We start from the raw sequence: 18,095 nt of genomic DNA, 5'->3' as shown, positions 1-18,095 counted from the left end.
CAGTGTAGAACTCTATGGTAGTCTTTCTAGTATTTTCCTGTAGTCATGGTATGGTAGTAGGCCCAGCCTACACACCATTTGGGCATTGCAATCATGCATAAATTCGAGAACAATTGAGGGCGTCGCTGGAGCAAATCACACACATTTAATATGCGATGTATTGTTGGTCGAAGCACTCGAAGCATCAGGGTGAAATGCAGAAAAAGAGCCGGGAAAAGAGGAGACAAGTGGGGGGATTTTGAGCGGACGCGGTGGGAACGCAACACGCAACATTTTGTGTGTCAATGACGTATTGAATAGTCCTAGCAGGAACCTGGTCCTAGGCCAAATAAAATTCACGCCCAGGTCTTCGAAAAAAAGTTGCAAGAAATTGCTTTTTTATTGCAAAATTGGTGTAAATACCCATGCATAGACAAATATTTGTTATTCTGAGAGGTGGGCCCCTCTAATCATCTCAAAACTGCCCAAAAGTGTTTCTTGTACATTACCAAGTTATAGAAAGCATCTCAACTTCCTAGACATATTTTTTGGAAAGTTATAGTTGAATTTTAAAAAAATTGAAAATATAATTGAATAAACCTCAAAAAAAGGAATAATAATAATAATAATAATAATATCTTTATTTATTCACGGTAAAACATGTTCAATATAAAAGTCATTGTTCTTCCACAATCCCATGTCCGTGGCATATACACATTAAAGTAACAGAATTATAAATTAGTACGGAAGCGGGGGACGTGAAACATGTTTTTTTTTATTTGGCCTTATTACGGATGTATACAAAACATGGCCTGGCTAGGCCAGCTGAAAAGTATTATTTGTTTGTGTTTGTGCATAACATACTCTGGTATTGATTGAATACCCACACACTTTCAATTTGTGTTTAAAAATCAGATCCTTAAGGGGGTGCTACACCCCTGGCCAAATTTTTGCCTATTTTTGCATTTTTCTCAAAAATTATAGCGCATTGGTGACAAGTAAGATATGTATATTATAGGGGCAAGGACTACAACTACTGTACTGAAAATTCAGCAACTCAAAGCAAGTGGTTATTGATTTATTGATCAAATATTGGTTTTCCCTCATTTTTGACTGTAACTCCATATCTGTTGTCTGTGCTGAAATAAGATTTCCAGTGCAGTAGTTGTAGTCCTTGCCCCTATAATATACATATCTTACTTGTCCCCAATGCGCTATAATTTGAAAGAAAAATGCAAAAATAAGCACAAATCTGCGCAGGGGTGTAGTACCCCCTTAAAGTAAATATCTTGATACTCCCATATTATGATTTTATTACAAAGACACCCCAGCATAATTTGCTAACTTTGTTCGGTTTGTTGGCTGCAATGCATATTATTTATATAGTAGGCCTGAAGAATGCAGCCTGTTAAGGGCGTACTACACCCATATACTGGTTTGATTGGTCTAAATAAATATTGTTTCATTTATAGCTAGGCGATATATGCACGGATCATGTGAAATAAAAAAAAATATGAAAAAAAGAAGAAAAAAAGTGCTTTTAAACAATTGTAGTAAGTCATTTTAGCCCTATATATATTTTGTTTACTGTATCCTAGTTACTCAGATGCGTGTTTCATAACAAACCATGATTTATTCTATTCAGCATGTTCAAGTAGGGTACATGAATAGAATACATTAAATCCTTTGTTATACTCTCTATAGAAAATCTAGTGGTGCATGCAAAATATATAAACACTTACACAATGGATGTATAGTCATTAGTCAATAATATTATAATGTGTTGTTAGGAGAAGAAAAGGCTATTAGGTCACCGTATGTCAGGTTATAGGTCAATTGGTTCAGGTCAAATTTAAGCATCAATTTTGAATACACATGTGAGAGTTTGTGATATCATAATGAGGAATAATTTTGATATTCTGTCTTTAACTGGATATATATCGAGAAGTGCAAGGTGGATATACTAATATACCTTGGGATGTAAATGGTGAGTACAATTTAGAATGCCTAGTTGAGACGGATTTCACAAATAAATATAAAATAGTTACCAAAATCACAAACGTTAAGCTTACGGAAAACTACCCAATATGGTGGTATAGGTGACAAGAAATACGAGTTTTTATACCATTGCTGTAGTATGGTTGTGGTAACCTGTTACCTGTGGCTTAATTAAGTTTCAGTGAAATAATGTCGCAAGTTAAAAATACAAAATATAGCTCAACATTGAAAATAGAAGCATTTTAACCAGTTCCTTTTTTGATAGTTGTGGAGCACCAAGTTCATGAAGTCATAAAAGAAATCAGGAACCACTTATTCCCATTTTACATATCAACTTTATTTCCCTAACGTGTTAGCAACACATATCCAAAATTTTAACGAAATCCGTTGATAGTAAGCTTTCCAAAATGAAGTGAATTTAAATCATCAGTGATGTACCACCTTTTGGCTTCTACTTTTAAAAGCATGTAAGCTACGTTGATACCGATGCCACCAATAAAACGAGAAGATTTGCCCCTTCATTTTGCATACCACTTTGTCCAATTTTTTTTGTAATTTCTTCACAAAATGCAAAAAATGCAAAAAAAATCAATGGGTGTAGTACCCCTTAATCATAAAAGAAAGTTTGTCATGAGTAGAATGGTACAAATGGCATGAATAGAAAAGATGTTATTATATAATTAGAACAGTTAAATACACCAAAGTGATTAGAACAGTATTTGCAAAATGACACTAGTTTCAATCTTCACATGGTATTTGCTAAGGGAACAACCCAAAAGTTCGATGAAGTCTAAACGAAAGTCCTTTCGTTATAGGCTAACATCCTCCCCCCTCCCCTCTAACGTAAGTTTCAAATATCAAAAATTCCAATCCGTATTCATTGGGCACAGGGCCGTCGATGGGGTTGTGGAGGGGTGCGACATTGCTAGGATATTGATCACGTTATAAGAAACAATAATTTATTTTGAAATATTTTTCTTCATAAAAAATTAGGACTTGCTGGATTTTCAAATAAAAAAGAATCAAAGTGCGGTACAGCTGCTTTTAAAAATGAACTTACAAGTTGCAGGTACAAGTTGAGCACTGTACTCTATATTTATTTGAAATTATTTTGAAGCAAACACTGTAAAATGTCAATATCGTACTTCAGAAAATACTAAAATTTTACAATTATATATTAAATCCTTAAAGGAGTGTTTCGTGATCCTAGCATCCTCTTTTTATGACATTTTTCAGTACATATCCACGAAAAAAGCCTATTCCCAAAATTTCAGTTGATTCCGATTTTGCGTTTGCGAGTTATGCATGATTATGTGTATTACACTGCTCCATAGACATTGCGTTGTAATTTCGTTCTGGTGCACCAGAACGAAATTCAAATTTCACGATATCTTTGCAAAACGAATTAATCTGCAAGAAATATTTTGTACAGAAACATTAGGCCTATGTAGCCAGAGGTTTCCAGTGATATAAAAATCTCAATTTTTTTGGAGAAAAGTGGGGGGATGAGGCTGTGGATCACGAAATGCCCCTTTAAAAAAGATCAACTTTGACCGATATTTTAACTAATTCTTTACAAACGTAATCGGACTTTTTGACCCCCCCATGAAAGGACTTTCGTTTATAGGGCTTCATCGAAGTTTTGTGGTGTTCCCTAAGAGACAAACTGATGAAGGAATATAATAAATGCATCGAGCATGGCGAAAATGTCATGCGCCTTGCCAACGATTTATAGTACGCTACACACCGACATCGCATGGCTAATAATTACTTGGTACAGCAGAGATACTAAAATAAATACCCGGGATCGATACACGTGAATGTGCTATGCACGATTTGATATTTGGTAGAAAATGATGAATATCTCACGTAATGTTTTTGTTCTAAAGAAGCCATGTTTAGATCCTTGCACTTGAACATATGTGTTGAAAGGATATGATAGTCATTAGCTTGAGTATTGAGAAAGAAGGGTGCGTCTTGAACTCAAAAACTGGCCAAAATTCTGATTTTATATTGCGTTGGTCATGTATGGACTACAGCGCGTAGGCTATACTCACTCCCGTGGAGGCAGTATAAAAGTCGATGACCATAATGGCGTATACAAGCTTACTCACACACAGAGAGATCAATTACCGTGCTATTGTCAGTAGCCTTAGTCATGTCCCTCGGCTCATTATGCGTCTCAAAGGTCGGAACAAAATGGCCATGCGTGACTGTGGATTCAACCTACCATGGCGATTTCTGCCATGAAGATATCGGGGCGATGACACTGTGCGCTACGCACAGACATAACGCCTAGACGTTGATCATTCCATAAACCAACACCAACACAGCTAGGGACTTGCAGCTCAGAAGCGCACACCATAGACATATCTTCGCAGCCAGGATCAACTCCCCGAGTTTCGTATACGGGTTACAACGAGACAATTTAGTAAACTCCCGGGGAATTTCAAGCTAACTCAATTTTTTGTACACGAGAGCGTAGGCCTACTAACTACCGCCGGGGTTCGAACCCGCTACCTCTTGCATTATAGTCGAACGCCTTATCGATTGAGCTAACTTGACTGCTATAAAGTGGAAAAGGAATAAATCTAAAACGGGGCTGTGCAATAATTATGAATTATTAAATATTTCCAAACGGCCTGCCAAAAATCGCTTTCCCCCTCTTGCACATGCCAATTTTTTGGGATCCCAATTGTCCCAGCCACCTTTGGCAATGCCAAAAATCCCCCCTACCGCATTTTCTACCTGCGAAGAAATGCTCGCCCCCCCCCCCCTTTGGCCTTTCAAAAAATACCCCTCCATAATTTACCACCCCGGGGCAAGCCCGTACGCAGGATTTCATTGGGGGGGGGGGGGCTGATTTTGAAAAAGTGGACCTTTTTCCAAGGGGGGGGGTGATTTTGTGAAAAGTGGACAAAATTTGGACCTTTTTTGTTTAAAAAAGCGTAAAAAGCTGATTTTTTTTTTCGCTACGCTCGCAAATTCTGAAATTTTGGGACTTTTTGTATACTTTTCCAAATTGGGGGGGAGGGGGGTGCGTCGCACCCCCGCAACTCCCCCCCTCCCCCTGGGCCTGCCACGGGGGTATATATACATAATTATTGCACCACCCTAGATAGAGCTGTCAACAGGGTATATAATGATATTTTGCAAAATGGGGTAAATAATCAGTTTGGCCTTTTTTTCATAACAAAATCGTATATTTAAAGAGGAGAAGGCTTCTCCAAAATTAAAGAACCTTTTTTAGAGGTTCAAGAGGGAGGGTTCTCCTGAGAGGACAAGAAAGGTTCTATCTCGAACCTTTATTTCCTAGAGTGTAGATTCTAAAATCAGAATTGTTTAGTATTGAAATTATGCCAGTAAGATATGTTGCACTCAATAATGTTAGCCTATACGTATACTTGACTTTTAACTAATTATATAAACCTTTTTTTATAACCATTTACTAGTATTTTGATATAAATATAATTTTGAGTTAAACTGAATACGTTCATCGTGATTAATAGCACATTTTTATTTATCAAAAATCGACCATGGCATAGTCTACAACAGATAAGATATAACAGAGCTGACCATTTGAGATTGCTATCTTCAGTAGATAGTATTAGCATGACAGGAATTATGTCAACTGCTAATTTGAAATTGAGAGTGAAATATACAGTAGATATCATCAGGAGGAAGTATGCACAGGACATAACAGAATTTGAGAGCGCTATCTTCTGTAGATAGCATCAAGATGAAGTACCGTAAAATGGGGTAACTTCGGTCAGCGGGGTAACTTTGGTCGGTCAAATATATTTTTTTTAATGGTCATATTTTCGTACAGCAATATTGTTTTTAGTCATATTTGGTGTCAATTTGTTAAGAAATATGTTTGGAAGAAATAATAGTCGCTCATGTGTAATTTCCTTGAAATTTACGAAAAATCAGGATTTTTGACCAAAAATCAGCATTTTTTTACATTCTTTTCAGAAAAATAAAATCGATATTTGTGAGCAAGGATGTGTGTTTGATTAATTTTGCAAGGTGTTAAATGTCACAAAAAACAACAACTTGCCCATATTCAGCGAAGATCAATTTTTTTGATTTTTTTTCCTTCATGGAATGTAGGCCCTAATACTGTGACCAAAGTTGCCCCGAAGGCGGGGTAACTTTGGTCAGGTCATTTTGAACCCCTAGGGCACCCTTACAAAATTATTAAAAAAATCTTTTCAACTTCAAGGTGTAGAAGGGAACCCTAATGTCACAAAAAAGAGTTAATTAGAAATATAATTGGTTTTGTTTGGAAGCAGTGGTTTAAAAACTCTGAAAAGTGCCCAAAGTTACCCCATTTTACGGTATGCCAACGGCAACGGACAGGACACAGAGCTGCCAATTTGAGACTGCTATCTTCTGTAGATAGCATCAAGATGAAGTATGCCAACGACAACGGACAGGACACAGAGATGTCAATTTGAGACTGCTATTTTTAGTAAATAGCAAGGTTAAGAGGAAGTCAAGGGAAAATGACGCAACAGAGCTGCCAATTTGAGAATGCTATCTACAGTAAATAGCATCACGAGGAAGTATGCCAACAGATAGGACATGCCAGTATACCAGATCTCTAATTTCAGAGTGCTGTCTTCAGTAAATAGCTTCATGAAGAAGTATGCCAACGGATAGGACGTAGTAGGGCTCCAATTTGAGAGTGCTATCTTCGGTAGATAGCATCAAGAGGAAGCCTGCTATCGGACAGGACATAACAGAGGTGCCAATTTGAGAGTGCTATCTTCAGTAGATAGCTTCATGAAGAAGTATGCCAACGGATAGGACGTAGTTGGGCTCCAATTTGAGAGTGCTATCTTTAGTAGATAGCATCAAGAGGAAGCCTGCCAACGGACAGGACATATTAACAGAGGTGCCAATTTGAGAGAGCTATCTTCAGTAGATAGCATCAAGAGGAAGTGCGACCAGGCACACGATATAACAGATCTGCCAATTTGTGAGTGCTATCATCAGTAGATGATATCAAGAAGAAGCATGCCTACAGGGTATGCCTACTGTTAATTTGAGAGTGCTATTTTCGGTATACAGAGTTCAAGGGTTTTGCCGCAGGTGGAAAAAACAGCGGTTTTTAAAAACCGCTTGGTAAAAAAACCTTTTGCCGGCAAAAATTGCAAAACTGAAAAAAGTGATTTGTGTTCTGTTTTTTCATCTCAAAACAAAGTATTAGGTTACAAAAATAATTTCCTGAGTGTAACGAGGCCAGATTTTGTAATTATATAGTAACATATTAAGAAATTAATAAAGGCATGCTTGTTCACTATTGCATTTAACTGAAATGTGGCATATCAAATTCAAAACTTTTTTCATTTGAAAGATTTAATGAGACAGGCAAAAAAAAATATGTTGAACAATTTCACTAAAAGTAGTGTGTTACTGTATATGAGATTTCTGGGTTACTTTTTAATATTTGAGCGGACAATGAGTTATTGCCCGTTTGAACCATTTTGCCGGTTTAAACCAGGCAAAAACAAGTCTTGTTTTCATCCGAAAATGATTGCCATGGACAATTTTGCAATATTTAGGCTATACTGTTTTTTTATGACCAAAAGGTTTGAAATTGATACCCTTATTGCGGCCCGCGCGGGCCGTGCATAGGCCTATACCCTTTTCGGCGTTTTTCTGCTCGAGGATGACTTCAAGTTTGATTTAAGTGGCCCCTGGTCCCCCACCTATAGAGGAGTAACCTGACTTGTTAAGAAAACAAGTACATGTATCTGGATTTCCCAGTTTGCTTAGGCCAAAACCCCTGCGTGGATTAATAAAATCACCCGCTTTTGCGAGTTATTCCCGTTGGATTGAGTAAACTATACATTTGTTTTGCGCCGTTTTATTTTTATTTTTTAACATCCGCACACAAAAATATCACGTCTGACATTGTCATAGGCCTACATCAAAATAGTCTAAAACGTAAATCTCAATAAAATTCTTCATCTTGACCACAATGAAACCTTCTTGAGAGATGAAAGGTTGTCGTACCGGTACCACAGATAAAAAAAAAATCAAGCAAAACAAAAATAACCCTACAAAAACGCATTCCGCATTAGGTTTTCAAATTGGGAAGGGCTTTGAGACAAACTAAATTAAGATGGCCGGCCTTATACTGAAACCGACTGGAATTCCAGTTGCCAACCATACACACTTAAAAATATGGGGTCAAATTTGAACGTCCGGCCCTTTTTTAGTCGGTGCATATCATTTTTGGCCCCGTGCGGGGTGCAATTTGACTACAAAAGTGGCTTCAAAAACGGGTCACAAGTTCAATTTAGTTTAGTTGGTGCATATTTGACCCCATATTTTTAAGAGCTTAAGCGTAAATCCCGGGGGCTGGGGCTGGGGGATAAATGGCCCATACAATCATCCTGTAGGTGGGGTTCTGATCAAATCAACCTCATATTTGGCCATTTTAGCCTAAAAAGTACCAATATTTGTGTGCTCCGTACGAATTTATTCCACTTTTGCAGTTTAGCTTCAAGTATGCCAATTATTTTTGTGTGCTTTGCGCGCATTTGATAAACTTAGGGCCTATTTCGGGTGCTGCATTCAAAATACATACTTCAAGAAAATATTTCCCAACCTCATCCCCCCATGTCAAAAAGAAGTCTACGCCACTTTTACTTGAAAAGGCTTGGAAATGCAATTAAATGAATGAAAAATCACTGAAATGTCCAAGCTCTCAAATTGCGGATTGGCTGATTTTGAACTATTTTTCTGCTTGATTTTTTTTCGCCTTTTATAAACACTTTAAAAGTCTGGATTTCCAATAATCACGACTGGACAAAAAGTCCGGGAATCAATCCGATCTACGGGCCTGGGGCCCGGCCCGGGGAGTGCAATGTGCATCTATTTTCTAGAATAGCTCATTTATGGAAGGTTTCCTACCGACATATCCAGATCCAGATATTTAATTAGGGCCATCAAAGTTGTTTGTTTAAAAAGACTTTTTAATTTTCAAATGTATTTATATTAAAAAAAATTATAATTGAACAAAGTACATGTAGGGCCTACATAGACCTCACGCCAGTAAACAACAACACTGCAACAAAACAACAACAAAAAAACAAAACAAAACAAAACAAAACAAAACAAAACAAAACAAAACAAAACAAAACAAAACAAAACAAAACAAAACAAAACAAAACAAAAACAAACAGAAAACAACAACAAATAACAAAACAACAAAAAAAACCACAAAAAACACAAAACAAACCAGAATATCAATTATCAAGGCATATCATAATACATCATTACACTATAAAGGCATAATTTCTACTCCACTAATCTATGCGTCTTTGGATTTTTAAAATCGTGCGCCAAACAGAATTCCATAATGTACTACTGGCTTTCCTACGGGCTGTATTTACTTAATCCAACAAGGTGTCATGGCGGGTCTGCATTTCATTTATCACAACAACGTTGTGCTTTGTTTTACACCGAATCTTTGCAAGTTAATGAACCCAAATAGCTCTGATCCTGTCATCAGTCGATAGCGTAAGTATAAGAGTAGCTTTTGAAATATGCTTTGGTGAATATTTTTCATGCATCTTGATGCAAAAATGTCCTGAATTTGAGCAACGTGTTTTGCAAAATGTAAGCTTAACAAACATGTGCTACGCAATTGTGCTGATATTACGCCGCTGCATTACTCGCTTTCGTCATTGCGCTGTCTTGTTTCATCATGTACATATCGTAGAGACCCTTGACATTGTAGATCATGTCTTTTTGAGCTGAAAATTGTACAGGGGATGTGATTTTTATCCTTAAGCTTACTTAACAAGTTTTTAAGCTTACTGAAACTGAATTTTCAGTGAAGGATATGGGCATCAAAAAATTCAAAATGGCTGACAATAGCTTCACATTGGTGTTCAATGCCAATTTAATACATGTTGTATGCAATGATCTTGATTTTTCTGCTATTTTCTTTGAATGCAACATAAGTCAATATTTTTAAAAGCTAAACTTTTTTTCTCTTTTTATTTATTTTTATATCTTCAATTCTTGCCAAAAAAAGGAAAGTAATTCATAAGAAGCTAAAATTCAGTCATAATCAGAGGTGTGAGTCATAATCGGAGGTGTGAGTTTCTCCTCTTTTTTCTATGCTTGCTTCACCCGTTGCTTCAGTGCAAAATTTATGAGCTTGAAGTTTAATTTGAACTTTTAGACTTCTTTAAAGCAGTTTTTCTTGTACTTCAGGCCTGTTTGTTGGCTGTTTTCTTCCTTTTTTACTTGGTAGGGATGCTCATAAAATTTTGAAGTTCAATATTTTTAGCTGAAAGTTCTTTCATTTGAAAGAGAATTAAATTACCTAAACAATAAGGGGTCAATCATGTTTCTAGTGCATATACTTTTGAAGTTCACTTACAGACAAAAATAGTGTCATCAAATTGCCCAAAATTTTGTGTGTGAAATTGTGACAGCAGGCACATGTACAATGCACACTACTGTATGTGACCCCAGATGACCTCCTATTCTTTACTGTAAGAAAGCTGTTTTGGATGGTCTTGATTTACACACAAATTGCTTTTGAGCTAAATCGAGTGTCGACTTGGTGGAACATGGATTGCACTATGTGATAGTTTATGAATCCAGTATTATGCCAGTACCAACATAAGTCAACATCACTTAGGTTTTGGTTGTCAAAATTAATTTTTAGTGATTTTCTCCATTGAGCCCCACAGTAAAGCCATTTTTGGACCGTACATGCACATTCCACTTCCCTATGGACGAATTGCGCCACCTATAGTGTGTGATGTGAGCTAGGCTATACTTGGTCACCGGTCCTGCTTGCAGAATAATATGATTATATTTAATTGCAATTGGCCATTTATTTTGTGATGGATCATTTCTGCATCACACATTCACATGTTGCAGCCAGCTAAAAATCACACATTTCCTCATTTAATTGGTTGCATATTTTTCCCATGTAATTTGCCTTAAGGGGGTACTACACCCCTGCTCAATTTTGTGCCTAGTTTTGCATTTTTCTCAAAAATTATAGCGCATTGGTGAAAAGTAAGATATGTATATTATTGGGGCAAGGACTACAACTACTGCACTGGAAATTTTATTTCAACACAGACAACAGTTGTGGAGTTACAGTCAAAAATGAGGGAAAACCAATATTTGATCAATAAATCAATAACTACTTGCCTTGAGTTGCTGAATTTTCAGTGCAGTAGTTGTAGTCCTTGCCCTATAATATACACATCTTACTTGTCACCAATGCGCTATAATGTTTGAGAAAATGTAAAAATAGGCATAAAATTGGTTAGGGGTGTAGTACCCCTTAAGGGGTACTACACCCTGGCCAATTTTGTGCCTAAAGGGGGTACTACACCCCTGGCCAATTTTGTGCCTATTTTTGCATTTTTCTCAAAAATTACAGTGCATTGGTGACAAGTAAGATATGTATATTATAGGGGCAAGGACTACAACTACTGCACTGGAAACTTTATTTCAGAACAGACAACAGATGTGGAGTTACAGTCAAAAATGAAGGAAAACCAATATTTGATCAATAAATCAATAACTACTTGCCTTGAGTTGCTGAATTTTGAGTGCAGTAGTTGTAGTTCTTGCCCCTATAATATACATATGTGGTAGCTTACTTGTCACCAATGCGCTATAAATTTTGAGAAAAATGCAAAAATATGCACAAAATTGGCCAGGGGTGTAGTTCCCCCTTAAAATTGCACAATTTGTCCCAATATTTGAAATAATAAAATGGGAGATATTTTGTCATGTACATAGATATAAAATCGCCTGAAGATGAAGTGGTTATTTCCCATTCCCAGTTACTCGAGAACTCGAATTTGCACATGATAGTTACGCATTCGATGCTAGAGTGCATTGCTATCGTTATTCGGTCGGACAGCGGTGCAATTTTTTGCAACAGAGGTTATTTATTCTGTTAATGTTGAAATTTGGATGCAAGTTATCTCGATGAGTCAACTATATCTTTTGAGCAAAGTCAAAAATTTTGCTGAAGTGTAATTTTAGCAACATTTTTGATGCAATGGCATGTCGTGATCGTTTGTGTTTACTTCCGAGCTTCCATTGCTTTACACGGTGTCATGCTTCAGCGAATCTGACTAGATTTTGAATGCAATTACAATGGTCTCTAGCCTAAAATGTGAAGCTATCGGTGAGCAAATTCTTGGCTAGACTTCTCAAGCAAATTCCCAGGCAAGAGTAAAAATAAGAGAACTTAAACCAGGGAATACTTTAGCAAAAAAGTTGTCCCTGGTTCACCAAGATTTGGAGTGAACCATAGGCCACTTTGGATGAACCAGAACAATATTAAACCCATAATGAATTTCCGAATAATTAATATTAATTGAAAAAAAAAAATGGGCCCTATAGTTTATATTGCTACCTGGAGTTGCTGAAAGCGCTGAGTGGGCACTTGTATTTCTTGTACACAGTTTTTGCATGAACAATATTATTACATGTACGGTACCAGTAATGTTTAATTTAAAAATGAGTACTGGTATCCAAAATGAATATCCCAAAAGCCCAATTTTATGTTTCCACATCAGAGAAAAACTTTCCATTCCATCAGTAGGCAGGACTAATTTCTTGCATGTACATGATGTCAATTAGTGGTTTAGCGGCTCAATAGTATTTTTTTAATGAATGGAACTTCTCCGTATTTGATGTAGCTCCTTTCACAGCTTTTGCCCAAGCTTTGAAATTGTGCAAAAAAACACTGGGTTTTAAATATGAAAAACAATAGGCCTATCATGAAACACGGAACTCAGTTACACACAGTTCATGATTTTAAAATGTTGTTTTTGTCAACATGCATGGTCACACTTGTTCAACTTTCTCTTATGTTAAATTTACGAGTCGGGGAGTGTCAGAGACTCCATAATGTACAAGCGCCACTTGGGAGAAATTGGGTGTCTCTTGTCAATATTATATTTTGCCTTGCCACAGGCGCATTTGCATGTTTTCTGTGGCCAAACGGTTTGTCCAATTTATGAAAGCTGATTATAAAATTTTAAACTGTTAAAGTGGAAATTTCTGCGCAAAATAGGGCTTACTGTTTGCTCACAAATAACCGGGACCACTTTTTTTTAATGCTGGACCCATTCAGATTCAGAAGGCAGAAACACTTGTATATATTTTCAGTACTGGTGCGAATGATAAATATTGAAGTAAACCGAATTCGCACCAAAACTTGCCTGAAGTCGAGCCAATTACTGGGTAAGATGACTTCAATAATTGGGGGGGTGCAGGGTTCCTGCTAGGTTCAAATATCCCTATAATCTGCAAAATTTGAAAACTATGGGGTCCCAAACAATTTTTTGGGGTCTTTAGACACAAATTCTCACATGTTAGTCTCAAATGATGACTCCAAAACTTGGTGTAGCAGGAACCCGGGGCGCACCTATCCTTTGGCCCGGGCCCAAAACCCCTAGCTATGCCACTGACCAAATTGTTATAGATGTCCAAAGAAAAATAACAATTTATTAATGTTCGTTTTGTCAATAGACCATTTTAGATTACCGTACTGAAAGCTTTCGTTCACATCTAGATCTTCATCACATTAATTTGCACAGCATGCAATCAAGATGTGTCTATCGATGATATGTCATCAGAGATTAAATTGCAAAGGCTTTTAGCATTTGAAACAGAAATGGTCTATTACATGACGGGCCAGGGTTGGCGCGATTTAAATCAAAATCACAATTTAAATCAAATGATTTTTTTTTTAAATCACTGATTTAAATCAACTTTTTCAGTTTTTACCGTTTTTGATAAATTTAAGTTAATTTCTATCTTGAATTGCCTGTTTTACTTCATTTGTAATGTTTCTACACCTTTTGGATACAATTAAATACCACTATGATGTCATTTTATCTATTGCTAAAAAATCATTTTCAAGGTGCAGAATTCAACAGGTTTTTTCCCATGATTTTACCAAATTTTTTCTTTGAAATTTCACATCTGAAAACATGTTTTGATTTTTTGTAAATACCTGATAGGATTGTGCATATGTCTAGCATTCCACTGGTCTCTTTAGACTTTATCATGGGGTATAGCAGTTCTTGGGATAAAAAAAAATCGATTTAAATAAAAAAAATCCGATTTAAATCAAATAAATCGATTTAAAAAAAAAATATTTGTAAAAAACAAACAAATGGCCAACCCTGTGACGGGCAGTCATTTCCTCTGTAGAGTCCTTTTGTTTGGTGCACTGGCCTTTGCTGAGATCAGATGGACATGCAAATTGTGAAATTCTGACGGATGCCATTTTGAAGAAAAATGAAAACCACACTCGGGATATTAATATTGATGACATATATATTTTTTGTGTTTTCAGGAAAGTCTCTCAAGAGTGCTGGACTCCATCATAGTATGGAGGCTAGTAGTAGCTACCTATATCCATCATCCCCTGAGGAGTCTTCACTGGAATCGGAGGAAGGGCATTCTCCTGAGGAAATAAACACAGAGGGGGGAAAAGGTGAGTCAATGAGGGTGAGGAAATAGGCACAGAGGGGGGAAAAGGTAAGTTGGTGAGGGTGAGGAAAAAGGCACGGGGGGGGAGGTAAGTTGCAGTATTTGAATGATGAGCAGGTGTGAATGCAATCATGAACAAATGCATGTATGTTTACAACATAAGGAACAATGTTTGAGAAAGAAAAAAGTTTGAAAGAATTTCCACTTGAATTGGAGGAAGGGCATTCTCCTGCGGAGAAAAGGTGAGTTGCTGTATTTGAATGATGACTCTGAGCCTTTGAATGCAATCATGGTCAAATGTAACATAGGGAACAAAGTTTGGGAACGAAAAAAGTTTGAAAGAATTTTGATAAATGTGGTAGTGCCCTCATTGTGATCTTTAACTGTTGCAATAAGGCCTAACAAAAATAATGTTTTGTTTCTTTGTAACATGCTGGAAAAAAGAGAGTCGGTAGGTAGGAAAAAATATTATTTTGTGGAAATCATAGGTCATGGAAAAAAAATGCCTGAATGTTTTTCTGGTATTAACATGTATACCGTTAAAAACAACAGGGACATGCTGACCGTACAAATTTGATCAACTTTTTGAAAAAGAATTTAATTTTTTTTAAAAGATGATAAATTTGTTCGGCCAGCACATTTTTGCAGTCAGTTGGTTTACAGGAAACACAATATCATTTTTGTTAGGCCTAATAATGTGAATGACGCTTATCAACGGCATCTAGACTTGAAGAACATAAAGCTTAACCCTAATGCCAAGTGCTCTGTGGCGAATGGAAAGGAAAGAAGAAAGGAATTAAGAGAGAAGATGAACAAAGAAGTTGTTTGTTTCCGTCAGGATTCGGTCCAAGATCCCTTGCATGCTTGGCACGCCCGCCAAGGAAACTGTGCATCACTTGGGATGCATGTATGCACAGTTGCTTTGCTTTGTAAGATACCCAGGATTTCCTCAATTAAACGCCCCCAATGGTGTTGCATTTTCCATAAGGGGGGCGACCAGATTTTCGCCAATTATCAACGCTATACCATGTGTGCAAATTGGTAAGCTTACTACACAAGATAGCATGGAAATATAAGCATTTTTTAAACATCTTTGTTTGAAAAAGTGGTGGGGCGTTTATTTGAAGGGGGCGACTATTCAAGGAAGTACGTAACATTGTAGTAAAATTTCGTCCTAGATAAAAAATAAACATGACATATCTGAGATGTCAAGCTAAGTCTTGATGACCAAAAAAAAAATTAAGATTTACCGTATATGATGAGATAAAAAATGGAAAAAACAGCAAAGCGGTACTTTTTAAATTGATTTTGCTTATTACAAAATCAGTAAATGTGCCATACATTTCTTTATCTCCATCGTGTTTTATTTTTCCAGTTGTGACTGACACAATGTTGAATATTGCTCAACAAATCCAAGCGCTTCAGTCGATGGTCGCCACGGCTAAGAAACGCAAGGCCAGCGGTTCCGATGAACCAGAAACTCCCAAGAAGAAGAAGAAGCGGGGACCGAAGAAGAAGAAAGCAACGCCAAAGAAGGTTGCTACTGATGATGATGGCGATACCCCAAAGAAGAGGAAGAGAAGAAAGCAGAGCCTAGGTAAGCTGGAAGTTTTGAAGCTGTAAAGGGAAATTTATGCACTTATTTTGTGGGAATTGTCATAATTTTACATGCATTACTGTGAATCTTTCCCTTATTCCATTCTACTTGCAATTTTGTTGGGGTAATTCAAACATTTTATTGATCCGGTGTGTTTTGACCTTTGTTTACTTTTACTGTGATAGTGACAATATTTATGAGGTACCGGTATAGTAAAACAAATACAAATACTATTACTTCAGCATGCATGCTCCACCTTGAAGTGAAAAACTTAAAATATTTGGGCAAAAAAAGTGATGTTTTGTCTTAAATTCCATTTCGGGGAAGTATTCAAAACTATTCAAAGCATCAAATCATCCAACACCTCAGGACCAGTAGTTTTGAGTTGGCTACTTCCCATCAAAACATGTTGTATTTGTATGATATCCTTCAGAAACCTTCACCATGAGAGCCTCCACAAGGACACCTTGTCAAATCAAATCCGTAAGCAGGTGGACAATTTTTGTTGCGGGTTAGGAGAATCAATGTTGATTCTCAATTTCAAAAATTGATTCTCACCTTATTATCCACATGTTGTTTACTCAAAATTTTATAGACCACTTGACATCATTGTTTATCAACAAAGGCCAGGGACTGGTCTATCAACATGCTTGAACGAACCGCTACACTGTTCCTTGTACTCTATGAAATGTGGTGGCCGATTTAAAATACATGTGCCCTTAGCAAACTACGATGCATACACACACTGCAGGGCAAAGAACAAAGGAAATTGCCATAATGTGCGCATACTGCCATGCAATGACATCACATGTCAAGTGGTAGGAATCTGTTTTGATTCTAGGTCATATATGGCTTCCCAAACTGTCAGATACAAAAAAATGTATCACTATTATTATTAAAATATTATTCTTCATTTTGCAGAAGGGTACAGCGAAGAACAGGTGGTATTCAGAAAAGTTGTGTACAAACTCGGCCGAAGTATGAGACAAGGTACAGGGTGGCTCATCAACAAGTTTGTCTTTGTAAAGAACTATGAACGAGACAACAAGATCTACCTCAAGTGCCAGCAGAAGCGCAATTTCAAGAGTTGCAGCGCCACTGCTGTCGTGCACAAAGGGACTAACGTTGCGTTCCTACGCTACCCGCATCACACTCATTCTGCTCCGCTCCCTGGGGAGATGGTGAGCGGGGCAGAGTCCTCGGACAACTCGGACAAGGAACGGAAGCGTGTTGTTCCGAAAGGTTAGTTGAAGTTGACTTGCAGTAAAAATTGATTTTCTGTTAAATTAATTTAAAATATTTAAATAATTTCAATTTTAAACTGGTGTGAGTGTGGAGCTGCTACCATGGCTACAGCCAGACCGATGGAACAAAACATACTTGGGCAAAAAATGTGAAATTTTCTCTTTAAATCGCACTATTTTGTAGTAATAGAATAGAAATAAAAGATGTAGCATTAGATAGAAAGATTTATTTGGCAAATTCAACACAATATTATACAGTACACCAGAACAGAAAACGTATAAAAAATTTCAATAAAATACATCACACAACATATTTATAAAATAACATACAATGCCAAGGATAGCCCAAGAAAGCCGTAAAAAGGGCTTATTTCCATTGGGGTCCTTTATAGAATAAAACATTAATTACATAAAAAATATTGCACTTTTGGTGCTATACAATACAATACAATACAATAAACGGAATTTATATAGCGCCTTAGCATAAGTATGAACAAAGCGCTTTACAATGATCTTAAAAGTACGACTTACACTACATCTTAGGCTACAGTAAAATGTACAACTTAATTAAAAATAAAAACTTAGTTTGGAAACAAATAGGTTTTCAGATTAGATTTAAAAGTGGCCAGACTATGTGAAGTACTTAAGTTTTACAGGTAATTTGTTCCAGAGAGCTGGCACAGAATTGCAGAAGGCATTATTCCCATATGTTGTGTGAGTTCTTTTACATTCAAGCAGACTGCCATCAGCATGTGATCGTAGGAACA

General features: G+C 36.8%; 1 protein-coding gene across 1 annotated transcript; it reads left to right on the top strand.

Moving 5' to 3' along the window:
- The first annotated feature begins 9,398 nt into the window (after window positions 1-9,398).
- LOC140141268 (uncharacterized) lies at window positions 9,399-17,346 on the top strand. The gene is made up of 4 exons (XM_072163077.1): window positions 9,399-9,513; window positions 14,351-14,491; window positions 15,863-16,084; window positions 17,006-17,346. The coding sequence occupies exons 2-4, from the start codon at window positions 14,386-14,388 to the stop codon at window positions 17,329-17,331; spliced, it is 654 nt and encodes a 217-aa protein (XP_072019178.1). The 5' UTR covers window positions 9,399-9,513; window positions 14,351-14,385; the 3' UTR covers window positions 17,332-17,346.
- Window positions 17,347-18,095: the final 749 nt, after the last annotated feature.

This window comes from Amphiura filiformis, chromosome 19 (assembly GCF_039555335.1).
Source record: "Amphiura filiformis chromosome 19, Afil_fr2py, whole genome shotgun sequence".
Classification (NCBI taxonomy): Eukaryota; Metazoa; Echinodermata; class Ophiuroidea; order Amphilepidida; family Amphiuridae; genus Amphiura; species Amphiura filiformis.
Note: the sequence above shows the minus strand (reverse complement) of the source record. Positions and strands in the feature narration are given on the sequence as shown.

Bases quoted from the DNA above. Each gene is read 5' to 3' on its own strand.
- LOC140141268 (XM_072163077.1), top strand. From the start codon at position 14,386: ATGGAGGCTAGTAGTAGCTACCTATATCCATCATCCCCTGAGGAGTCT. The intron at 14,492-15,862 runs GTGAGTCAATGA...TTATTTTTCCAG, and splicing joins AAACACAGAGGGGGGAAAAG to TTGTGACTGACACAATGTTG. The intron at 16,085-17,005 runs GTAAGCTGGAAG...TTCATTTTGCAG, and splicing joins GAGAAGAAAGCAGAGCCTAG to AAGGGTACAGCGAAGAACAG.